The sequence below is a fragment of the Bombus impatiens genome, unplaced genomic scaffold (assembly GCF_000188095.3).
Source record: "Bombus impatiens unplaced genomic scaffold, BIMP_2.2 scf_0142, whole genome shotgun sequence".
Classification (NCBI taxonomy): Eukaryota; Metazoa; Arthropoda; class Insecta; order Hymenoptera; family Apidae; genus Bombus; species Bombus impatiens.
The window spans coordinates 2,982,182-2,993,834 of record NT_176561.1 but is presented as its reverse complement, the minus strand read 5'-3'; the positions used below and the strand labels follow the sequence as shown (position 1 = coordinate 2,993,834).

Here is an 11,653-nt window from a genome sequence, read left to right as displayed (position 1 = left end):
TGGTTCGGGCCATGCTATCTGTACACCATGATCGATCGAGCCTGGATAATTAATTCAGACTTGGAACACCTCGACTGGCTACGGGATCTCGTCGAGCGGATATACGGGCCATGGTGAACATCGATCGACCTGGCGTGATCAACGTCCATAAATCGAACTTGTTTCCAAATGGACCCGTGAGAAGATACCCTCGATCGCGTTGGATCACCTGTCCAGCATGGTAACCAGACTCCATGAACGTATGATTTTGTATTGACCACGCGAAAAAATGAGATAAGATCGAGAGAGTAATAAGACGATGTTAATGGATTTCAGTTTGCTTCAGATTTTTTCTTTTAAGCAAATTGCAGTTGGTAAACGGTTAGTATATATGTAATTAAGGTATTGTGAAGAGACGATTGTAAAAGTAAATTGGTCAGGCTATTCTACTGATTAGAGTAGTATAGTAAGCAATCACAGTTAGGGTATTAAAGTAGCGAGGAATTGTTCAGTATACGATACGTATACGATAAAAGGTATTTTTAAGGAAATAACTATAAAAAAGAAGTAAGTTAAGATATCGGTTATGGGTTAAGGTATTAAAGTAGTAAGCGCTCATGGTTAAGATATTAAAATACTAAGCCATTGGGTATACGAGTAAAACATAAAGTAATAAACTAGTTAGTACATATATAATCTCGATATCGTATTGAAAGGACTATAAAAGTAATATAATAAGCAATCGTGAGATCAAGCTGTTATAAGATAATATAATATAATCATGGCATTGTGGTGAAATGATTAAAAGTAAGAAAAAGATAAGCAAAGGCTTAGAATATCGAGTCATGTTGGCAGGTTTAAGAAGATTAGCATCTTTATGCTTTCGTGTGAAAATAAAAATTGTGTCGTTAAGAGCATTCCAAGATGAATGGATAGATTGGTAGGCGTCGATCCTCTGCTTAGTCGAAAGCAAATAGTAAGTTCGATTTAATTTACCTAGTACCTGAGGCAGTTTACGAGCCTGCTAGACCGGTCGATACGTGAGACGACTCTTCCGCTCCATGGATTTATCGTTTCGTCTCGCGAAATGTCAAATTGGCAGAGAGCAAAAAGCCAGAATAGCAAGATGACGTTGCCGAAAAACATCATATAACTTTCGAAAGGATCGTAATGTAAATTGTTATTATGTTACACGATGAGGCAAACCATCGAGTCATTGTGCATTTCATTTTTAATTTTCAACGTTCGTTTAACAATCTATGATTAATAGGTTGATTGTTTATGATAAATCGATGATACATTTTATGTTAAGGTTGGTGTAAATTATCTATTGCTGCTTATTTGTAAAGAAACAATTTTCTTTATTATAGACGCTTTTAAGCGATGTGAGCGGTGTAGACGGTATATAGGACGAGAGTGGAACTAAACGCTTCTAATCGAGGTACGCGGGTTGTGTTTCGATGCAGCCACGACCTGATGACTAATTAGGGTGGCTCGTTACACGTAGCAGTTCCTTAATTGGTCGATTCTTGCACGACGACAATCGAGTTAACGGTTTCTTGTTCATATAAATGCCATAGTTCATTGACTTCTGTTAATCGACGCCATACGATCGGTAATGAAATTTAGTTCGACGAAGGAATTCGCAGCGTCAATTGAAAATATTAAATTTCAGTTGTAGCTTCACGTCTAGACGCGATCGATACAATTATTGTAATGGCTGAGTTTATAATTTACGCGATTAATTTGATTAATTTGAAGATAGATATCCGAGTAACAAATTATTATTTTCATTTATTATTTCATGTAAAATATAAATATAAAGAGTTAAAAGATTAAAAAGTAAAGTTTCTTATTTTAAGAAATATCTACTATTTTATGTAGAGAAAACCGAGTGAAAAATTTAAAAAGTATGAAACATATCTAATCAGAACATTGCTCTGGAATTTCCTGAGATATATTTGTGTATGTATATTATCGAGTTACATCTGTTTCGGACTTCTCTATTGTTTTTATTAAAACCGTCGATCATTAGCTTTGAATACTCGCGCGAGAAATTTCACCGCTGTCTCAATTATCCATTTGTTCTGCTCTCATGCGCATCGCATGTGCATCCTGTACCCTCCTTTTCTTGACATTATCACAGGCAAAATACTGTCAGCCATTAGCGCAAGACAATTCCGCCATAATACCACAAGGCAATTCATAACCCTGCAAGTCTACTCTCGCTATTTGGACGAATTCTGTATGGTTACTGAATAGTACTAACATTGTTAATACGTCTGATATACATATTCTACCAACGAAATTACTAAACGTAGAAACATATTAATTCCGAGGGAAATATTTCTTATCTTAGAGAACAAAAGATCAGAATGAGCGCGATGAAATTTCATTCATACCCGACACTCATAATACATATTCAGACGTTCCTTGGTATTTTCTGATATAATAATTTCCAGAGGAAAACTCACGTTAATTGGAATGTTCCTCAATCAGTCTCTACAATTTATTAATGTATCTGTGTTAAACCATCAGTACCTGTTGTGTTTCCCAAGTATCCGTTTTGCGCTTGTATATTATTTAATGTATTAATTATTATTTAATGTATCGTACCCGGAAGAGTTTCTACAATTCACCTTACACCATCATTTGATGTTTATTACATCCTCTATATTCCTTCCAATTATTAAAACTAATTAATTACTGTCTTCTACTCGCGTTGCATAACTGAACAACTTCCAAACGATCTTCGTATCGTGTACAGCTCGTCTACCATCATTTTGTACGTTAATCGGATAAACGAACATTAGATATCAAGATTTAGCCAGGGAAGCATCGTATCGTGTAAATACTTCTCGCTCATGAATGTTATGTACGAGTACATTAAAAGATTCTTTATACGCTATACCGTTTCCAGGTAATTGCTGTTCTCTCGCGAGAAAACAGCCTCGACAAAGTTTAATCCCAACAGGAAATGAGTACGAGCGTGAACGAGTAATTCGCAAAGAAACAAGGGTGTAACCGTCACAGAGATGGTCCCGCGGGATTAAGGTAAACTATCGACTCACCAAATTATCCGGATGAAGATGATGATGGCCGTAATCCCTAGGGTTGCCTCGTGATCCACCAGGCGAGCTGTGCCTTCGTCCACGTCCGTTCTCCAGCTCGTCCTCGTAGTCCTGCAAAAGAAACCGACAAACATCCCTTTTATCGCGTTCATCGACAGCGATCGGGAACATTCTCTGGAATGGATAAACGCTTCGTCTAAGAGGGCCGAGCACCGACGATATTGCTTTTTCTCGAACAATTTTCTGTACCTGGTTGTCGCACTCGTCGTCGTTGGAGAGGGCGAGATCGGAGGTCGTCACTTGGTGCTGCTGCGTCCTTCTACAGCCCACTCTGTAATGGCCAAAATTGCGATTTGAGACCACCCACCCTGTCGAGACTTCCACTGTCTCTCAATCAATTTTCCCTTTCTAGATCTACGGATCGTGCAATTGCATTCTGTTTCCTCCATTACTTGAAGCATCTACTTTATTTTATTTTATATAAATATTATCTTCCGTTCAACCTCGTTTCTTACATGAAATTCTCTTTTCTCATTTTCTGATTTTGATCTTTTTACTTTTTCTTGAAAGTTTCTCTTTTAGTCTATAGTGATCACCCATCGGCCACGTGCCAATTGAATATATGAAACGATTCGTCGGTTATTTTATCAAAGTAAATCGATTTATCGAATGTGAGAGTAAGTAGTAAAGACAACTACAATCTGAATTTAAGTTTACACGATCTTGTACTTATTCTTCGGTTAAAATTCGTGATTATCGTTCTAGCAAGACAAAGTCTACGTTCGTGACGACTGATAATTCTGCGATTGATAATCGTACAGACGACTCGAAACTTCTGGATATCGTGCCACGAGACCGTTTCGATCGGAACGAAAATAGAACTTTCTATTCTCACCCGGTGAAGTTAGACAGAAGAATGGAGCACATATGAGCGACGACAGCAATGCGGTTTATTTATATGTGTGCTATCGATTATTTAATGAGTATCGCACAGTAGTCGACCACCAACGAACCCTCCCGTGGATATCGCATGCCAAATCTATTTCCGTTTGTTGGCTCGTCCTTCGTCGAACTTTCAACAGCTCCAGGTGCTACCGATCGATCGATATCACGCTAATGGTTAATCAGGATGGTATTAAACATCAAAGACCAATTTTTAGAATTTTTTGTGAATTATACAATCGTCTACAAATATTTAGATACCACTTAATCATCGCGCGAATACAATGACAGCGATAAAAGAGCGAACAATTGAAGATGAATGAAAATTGTTTCTGCAGACATCGGAGCTAAGCTGGTTTCGAGTGTGCTCAATGATAGAATCTTAGAACTTTTTAAATGTTTGTTTCCAGCTACGTTCTAAACATTTATATAGATTGTATGAAGTCATTTAATTATTAAACGTAGAACTTGACTGATGCAGTCAAGTACATTTCTTGCTTCAGATTAAATTTAGCAGATCACTTGGTTCCAGCCATGGCAGGAAGTAAAGAGTTAATATAATAAAGGCGCAAATTTGATCGAATTACACCAAGCGTCTGTATACTTCTAAAGAATTAATTTTTCAAACTATTCTGGTAATATTTGAGATAGATAGATACGTATTCGATTAAAAATCTTCCATAAATATCATCTGTAGAAAATTGATTTAGAGTTCACTTTAAAATGTACCACTTGAAATTGATATTATTTATCCGAAGATTATTCATGACACTGGTCACGTAAAAAGATTTCTGATGCAAAATTCTTTCACTAAATCTTTCGCTACTTATTTGTTTTTGACGTTGAGAAAGTGGAACGAAGAAAGACAGAACTCTGCCCCTGGCATGGACACAGACACTTTTTCCCCACGAACGTTTCGTTCGCGTAGCTATTACGGTACTGCTAACTCTCTCGAAGCTCATTTGTTTCATTCTGTTACCCGGGATACGACCTAGTGTTAGACCTTTGGCCGACCATAGAACGAAATTTTCAAGGGCCATATCAATACGTACATGTGTACGCTACTGCCGCATCAGCTCCATTATCGGACTGCGGTACAAGGATTTTGAGAATCGCTTCGGTAATGCGCCGCGGTATACCGTAATTTATGTTATTTTCTCTGTTAACCCTAAGCCACCAACCGATTAATAATATCATCAATTTTACGACCGAAAAATTCTGTATTCCTAGTGGATAACGTGCTTGATTATGGATCGCTAACCAAATGATGTATTAATTTACTCAGATTACGCTTCACCAATTATCGATTATTAATTAAATAACATATTAATTAATTTAGAGAAATGATCGGTAATATTTAACGTTAGAAGGATGATTTTTCCTTGAACGACTTACACGTTTTTAAAATCTCTTGATGCATAAACGAAAGCTGGAAACGAAATGTAAACGAATCGAAAATAGGTCATCACAAATCCTTCTTTATAAATACCATTATATTTTTAATCGTCAAGATGATGAACAAATATCATAATGTCTTCCACGTACAAAGGGTTAATTAAAGTCATATCAAATAAATAAGGAATATTAAACTATCATATACCAAATTAAATTCGAGTAAAGTCAGCACGAGGATCGATACAAACGCGCTTCTTAAACAAAGATCAACATTTACCGAAACAGATTATGAACAAATTGGATATAAGATCGAAATAATTCACGCGTTTTCAATCACTGTCAATGTAAATACAGGTTCGTAATGAAATATAAACGAAATGAACGCTGTAAGGACAAAGGATCGACCAAACAGTAAGATTGAAATCTCGTTAAAACATTCTGGTAGAAGCGAGAACATTCATCGCCTGATGCCACGAGCAATAATCGGATACCACTGAAAACCAATATCACTCCGGTGAGATATGCAAATCCTATTTTTCTCTCTGTTTTCGATTCACACGGTCATGGAACGCTTTATATGTACATTTCCCTCGTGCCATACCGGCGAGAGATATCGATTCAACGGAATTTACTTACGCCCAATTCCGTAGAAAGACACGTATATGTACACACGGAACGTCCCTAGTCTATCCATCACTTTGTGCTACGATTCACGTACAGGGTGTGCACCGAATTAATCGACCTGACCATTCCCTCGAACACGTTAGAGAAACTGGCACGGGACCAGAGAAATTTTCCACAAGATGGAACCTTTATAGGTGATATATTTCCTCCCTGAAGTATTTCTTTTTTAAACTTGCTACGGTCTTTAAATTTGTATACCTATCAATCTCTATACTTTATATATCAATTTATATACTTTTATGTCAATTTATTTTTGCATAATCTGGCTCCATTTTTACATAACGTATTATGTTATATTATCTTCGTTCTGACAAATGACAAGACTTTTTTAACCCTGTTGCGATCTTTGATTTATTTCCAATTCAATTTTCTTCTTCAACTGTTAAAAAATTTTTAAATTTGTAAAGAGAATATGTAAAGGTTATTGTTGATATGAATGCTCCCTCGTTTTAATTATATGATAAAATCTTCTTGGGATTACTATGAGTTTATTTTTTGTTGAAACATTGGGATTGACTCATAAAATTAAGGAAATTGAATAGACGTAGCAGGATCCTTTTTCTACCTTCATGCTCGACAAATATAAATATTTAAAAGTTACCTTGAATTAATATTGCCAGGTAAATGAAAGAAAATTTTCATTTACATGTTATTTTCAGTCTCACTTTCTATTAAAATTCAACTTCAATCCCACCATTCCTCTATTAAAATATTTCAGTCTACCTTCAAAAAGTCGATCGATCACCTTCGCAAATGTTTTCATCGAAATCAAATCGAGCCAACATTCTATCTCCAAGAGCAGGACGTAAAAAGCTAGTATCTTTTTTTAGAAAAAGCAACACCCCGTCCCATCGATCTCCACTTACGACGTGCTCCCTTGACCGTACATAAAATCCCGTCGAGGGCTCCGGCGAATTAATCGAACGATTCACAGAGCTGACCACCGATACACCCTGTACATATCCACACGTGTTCAACCAGCGCCCACGCAAAGATACAGAAACAACACACACGTACAGTGGCTACAAAAAGTATTTGCACATACCCTTATTTACCAATCATTATTTACCAATTAAGCACTTTCTTTCATCTAGCATTTCATTTTTAAAGTATCAATTTTTTGGCCAACTTGTTCAGTTCCATGAAAGTACTACTGTTCATAATTTAATATACTTATACGAAATTTAATATACTTGGATTAGCATGTAAATTAGTAATTAATTAATAGATCATTGGACGTTTGTGTAATTTCATATGAAGATTACACAGGTAAAGCTATAACCATTAAGCTGCCAATGTAAGTACACGCATACTTTATTGTTTATCGCGCCATTAATAACAAGTTAAGCAGTTTGTTTCCAAGTATAGATCGCTTAAAAATTGTTCAGAACGAAATGTGGTGAATTACAAGGCAAATTACTTAGCTCGATTCAATTATCCTCCTGACTTAAGTAATCCTACCTTAAGGTCTATCTGGCTAAAAACTTTTGCACACCACTGTATTGGCCGCTATTTACCCTCCCCCTTCTTCGATCCTCGTGTCTGCTTATCCTTGTACATACCTGCTACCAGTCAGGTGGCGTCGAAGGGGGTGGCTGAATGCGGGATACGTACTAAAGCCAGATCGAGCCTGGTAGGAAATGAAATATCGATGTATCTCGTACATCCGACATAGAAACGCCATTACAGCTATCCCTGTTTACTGGGAATCGCACCCTCCCTCTCATATCTTTTTCATTTCTTTTATTTTATCTTCTTTCTTCTTTTTTTTTTTTGGTTTGGAAGTTGGATTTCAAACCGCGAGAGAACGATCGATTATCGATCGCAGGTTCTTTTTTTTTTGGGTGGAAGTTGAGCTCGAAATTGGGTTAGGGTGCTTGGTTAGCGATTAAGGCTGTGACTTATAGGGAAGACAAAGGGTTGGAGATCTGCTAATCCTAACGAAAGGGCTAATAGTGAGAGTAAAATGCGTTTGCTTTCAGGGCTATGTTAGAGAACTCTTTGCGATAGAAATTTACGGGAAATTATTTTTGAAATGTATGAGGTTTTCTATTATTCTTGGAACTACGTGGGGTTGATACTGTTTTTCTCTCGAAGAATTAATTATGTTCGAGGGCCAGTGTAATTTCAGGCTTAGCGATACTTAGGTCACGAACAGTTTGAAAAATTGGTTTGTATTATTACTCGAACTGGATTATTACTACAGTCTCACATTCGAGAAATCGGTTCGCAATATGCACGCAACGAAACGATTCGAACCAATCACCGCGGTATTCGATACTGAGTTACTTCAAGTTTAACTGCAAACTTGCCGATTACTCTGGACGAGAAATCTAAACTTAAATTTTCTTCAACTTCGATCCACTATAGATTTTATCCAATTTAATTTCGATGCAACCTTTTCTCGTCGCTAATTTATTTTCATTTTAGGTAAGTAAATATTCTTCCGCATTATTATGAAGCAATTATCAATTTACAATGTTTTTAACAAATTTCCTTCGAATTTTCCAAGATAAAAAGAACAAATTGAGAAGAATAAGAGATATTTAGATCTAGAGTGGAGGATCTTCTAGAAAATCAAGAAAGATTCAAGGGTATCGTTGAAAAATGTCAAAAGATTCTCGTTTTATTGGAATCTTCTTGACCTGGTCCTGGGCATGTCGGCCCCGAGACCGCTGTCCTCGCTGGGCGATCTATATTCCTGGTTATCCCGCGGCAGAAGAGGTCCTGTTACTCCTAGAGGATCTCCCTCGACGTCCACCAGTCGTCCTGGACGGCAACAACCACTGGGTACACCCCTCTGCGAGAAATCATCAGATCCAGTCATGCCGTTCGCCAATCCATCGCCATTTTCAACCCGGTTTCGATGGCCAACGAGCACTTTTCACTTTCTTTTCCCCTCGATTCAATTCGTTTCGTCGATTTTCAACATTTTTTTCTTTCAAAAGTAACTTGTCCATCTCTTAATCGAATATTTTTTCGATAATTGATCTTACTCGATTACCTTTGCATTTGGAAATTCAACGAATTATGGAGAATTTTCCAATGAATTTTGATGGTTTCAGAACAATTTGATAGAAAATAAATGTAAATGTACCTACTGTGACTTACGGAGGCAATTGAACACTTGTCACACGAAACTTGTACGTACGTGTATGTGTTACATAAAATATTCTATTACACTAGTGAAATTTGAAATCAGTCTGAAAATGTATATAGAAGTTACAAGATATTTAATCCCGTATCCAGATACGGAAATTGAGAAACTTATAAATAACTAGTCAACTGGAGTTGACTAGTTTGACTTCAAGCAGACTCATATATTCGTAACAAGTTTCTGTAAGTGTTCGAATACTTCAGCGAGTTACCGTAAAGAATGAAGCGTAGTTGAACTCAGAGAAAGAAATAATAAATATCTGAGAGAGAAGCAAATGAAAAATATGAGGAAGCAGTAGCTTGGTCCATTGGGAAATCAATGAATTTCGTTTCCTACGTAAATCAGCGAATCGATTGTTCTATTCGTGCCAATACCTTCTCTGAGAGCCACCAATTAATTAGTCACAAAAGCGTCGATCCATCTGCCAATTTAGCAACGATCTATTATCGATCTGTACCGCGTGTCGTGGCTGAAGTTTGTCGCACAGTTGACACTTGATTTACGATGACTTCCGGTGGCTCTCTTCCGTTCAAAGATCACGAAATCTGCTCCGTGAACCGTGAAACTGCATGCCAGCCGTTCGTCATTAATCAAACATCATCCTGTTTTGTCGATTATCGATTTGTCGATTAGCCACGATGAAAACACTCTTTTCGAATCAATTAACCCGCAATGAATAACTTTTTGCCAATTAATGCAACTAGTTCCCGGGCATAATACCTTGCTCTACGTTATAATATTCATAAAAATTTTATTAAGTACTAGATGATAATATATGAAATGTCTGTTTTCTTTTCTGCTAAAATAAGTATGTTTTTTCTTTTCATCAATGTTTATTTATTATTAATTCTTTCGCTATGGTACTCTAGAGACTGAATATACTCTTCGTACTGATGAACAATATTTCCCTTGACACATTCTAAGGAATTCTGGGGAATTTAAAATATTCAAACGGACATTTCATCTGTTACAACTAAATGGAAAAACTTCTCGACTGTAAATACTGTTTTTGTTTCAATCTACCTCGAACTTCGCTTGAACATTCTCTTTGATTAATGAGGCATCAACGTGGAATTATCCCAGCCTCATTAGGCATTCCACTGTTTTCTGCCAATCGTCACTCGCGACTAAAGGGCTTCCCATTAGAGCAATTAAAGCTTTCCCTAGCATCGTAACCGTTTCGAGATTCTCTGATAAAATTGACAAAAGTTTCATGTAAGCGGTTTTCACTAATACTCCATAGAACTTAGATAAGCGAAACACAAAGGTTTAGGGATCGATGTAAAAGAAAGAAAAAAAGAGCCGTGTGGAAAGCTAAAACGCTAAGGACACGATAGTCAGAGAACAAAGCGAGAACGAAGGAAGCTTAGAACGAAGAGGATGCTTTCGTCGAAACAGAAATCGTTTCGTTCACAAACGATTCGGCGGAGGAGATTAAACGTGTCGCTCGTTTTCAACTCGTTGGCTACGAAACCGGCCATCAGCGAGCTAGCCCGAGCTTTGAACAAAGCTGGCAGGATCTTTCTATTTTTTCTCTTTCTGTTTTCCTTTTATAATTGGGCGATCTCGTATGCAGGAATTGTTACGAAATGGAAAAGCACCGTAGCGACGAGAGCTCAGTAAAGCTTTCAGGAAACCTTCCAGCTCCTGAATTGTGACGCACGAGATGCGACTAGGCTGATCTCCAACGAACCACTCTTAGCATCTCGTGATCCAGTGCGTGATCAGTCGCGATTTATCTAACTCAAAAAGAACTTCGATGGTCCTTGAGAAAAATTTTACTTGGCAGGAAAGGAATAATTTCTTTTAAACCAAATATGCCTGAATTTTCTCAAAGTAATATCATTTTTCCTGTACTTGAAGTCCAAATTGTATATATTACTTAAATTTGTATTTTTCATCAATTTGCTAATATTGTTAAAATATTGTATCAATAAAAACTATCTAGTAAGAGTATCTATGATGGAAAATACTAACTATTCGTATACGTCCATGAAATATAAAAACACTGGGGGAAATGGTCTTGAATGACCAAAATTTCGACGTCAATTCATATCTTTATGCTCAGTAATAAATACAACGTTTTGCCTCTCTTTTAATTATTACGTATTTCCTACCAATACCTGTCTGATCGAGCACTCGATCAAGCAAGATAGAACTGAACAGAAAATCCAGCAAAGCTCAGGCGAACTCGTTCGCATTTCTGTACTGTCTCCCCTGATGTGGTTAGCGTGAAAAGAAATAAAAAAAAAAGAAAAAAAAAAGAAAGAAAACAAAACGAAGTCAGGTGAAATAGATTCATTCGCATCCAGCAGCTGCATTCCACTCTGCAATACCTACTCTGCAAGCGTATCTAAGACCTATCGCATCTAGATTCGCATTCAGAACGAAGAATACTCGAAGCCACCGTTCCGATCGAACGAAT

At 37.0% G+C, this 11,653-nt stretch overlaps 1 protein-coding gene across 7 annotated transcripts in view; it reads right to left on the bottom strand.

Annotated features, from left to right (window-relative positions):
• LOC100744202 (whirlin) overlaps positions 1-11,653 on the bottom strand; it is a 108,081-nt gene that overhangs the window by 28,333 nt on the left and 68,095 nt on the right. For 4 of the 7 annotated variants that reach the window (XM_033319218.1, XM_033319219.1, XM_024365585.2 and 1 more), the window contains 3 exons: positions 8,717-8,871; positions 3,300-3,381; positions 3,051-3,161 (listed from right to left, as the gene is read on the bottom strand). In XM_033319218.1, coding sequence (XP_033175109.1) covers positions 3,051-3,161; positions 3,300-3,381; positions 8,717-8,871 — 348 coding nt within the window. Of the gene's footprint in view, positions 1-3,050; positions 3,382-8,716; positions 8,872-11,653 lie in introns of all 7 variants that reach the window. The other 3 variants (XM_033319220.1, XM_033319221.1, XM_012382099.3) reach the window with 2 other exon arrangements.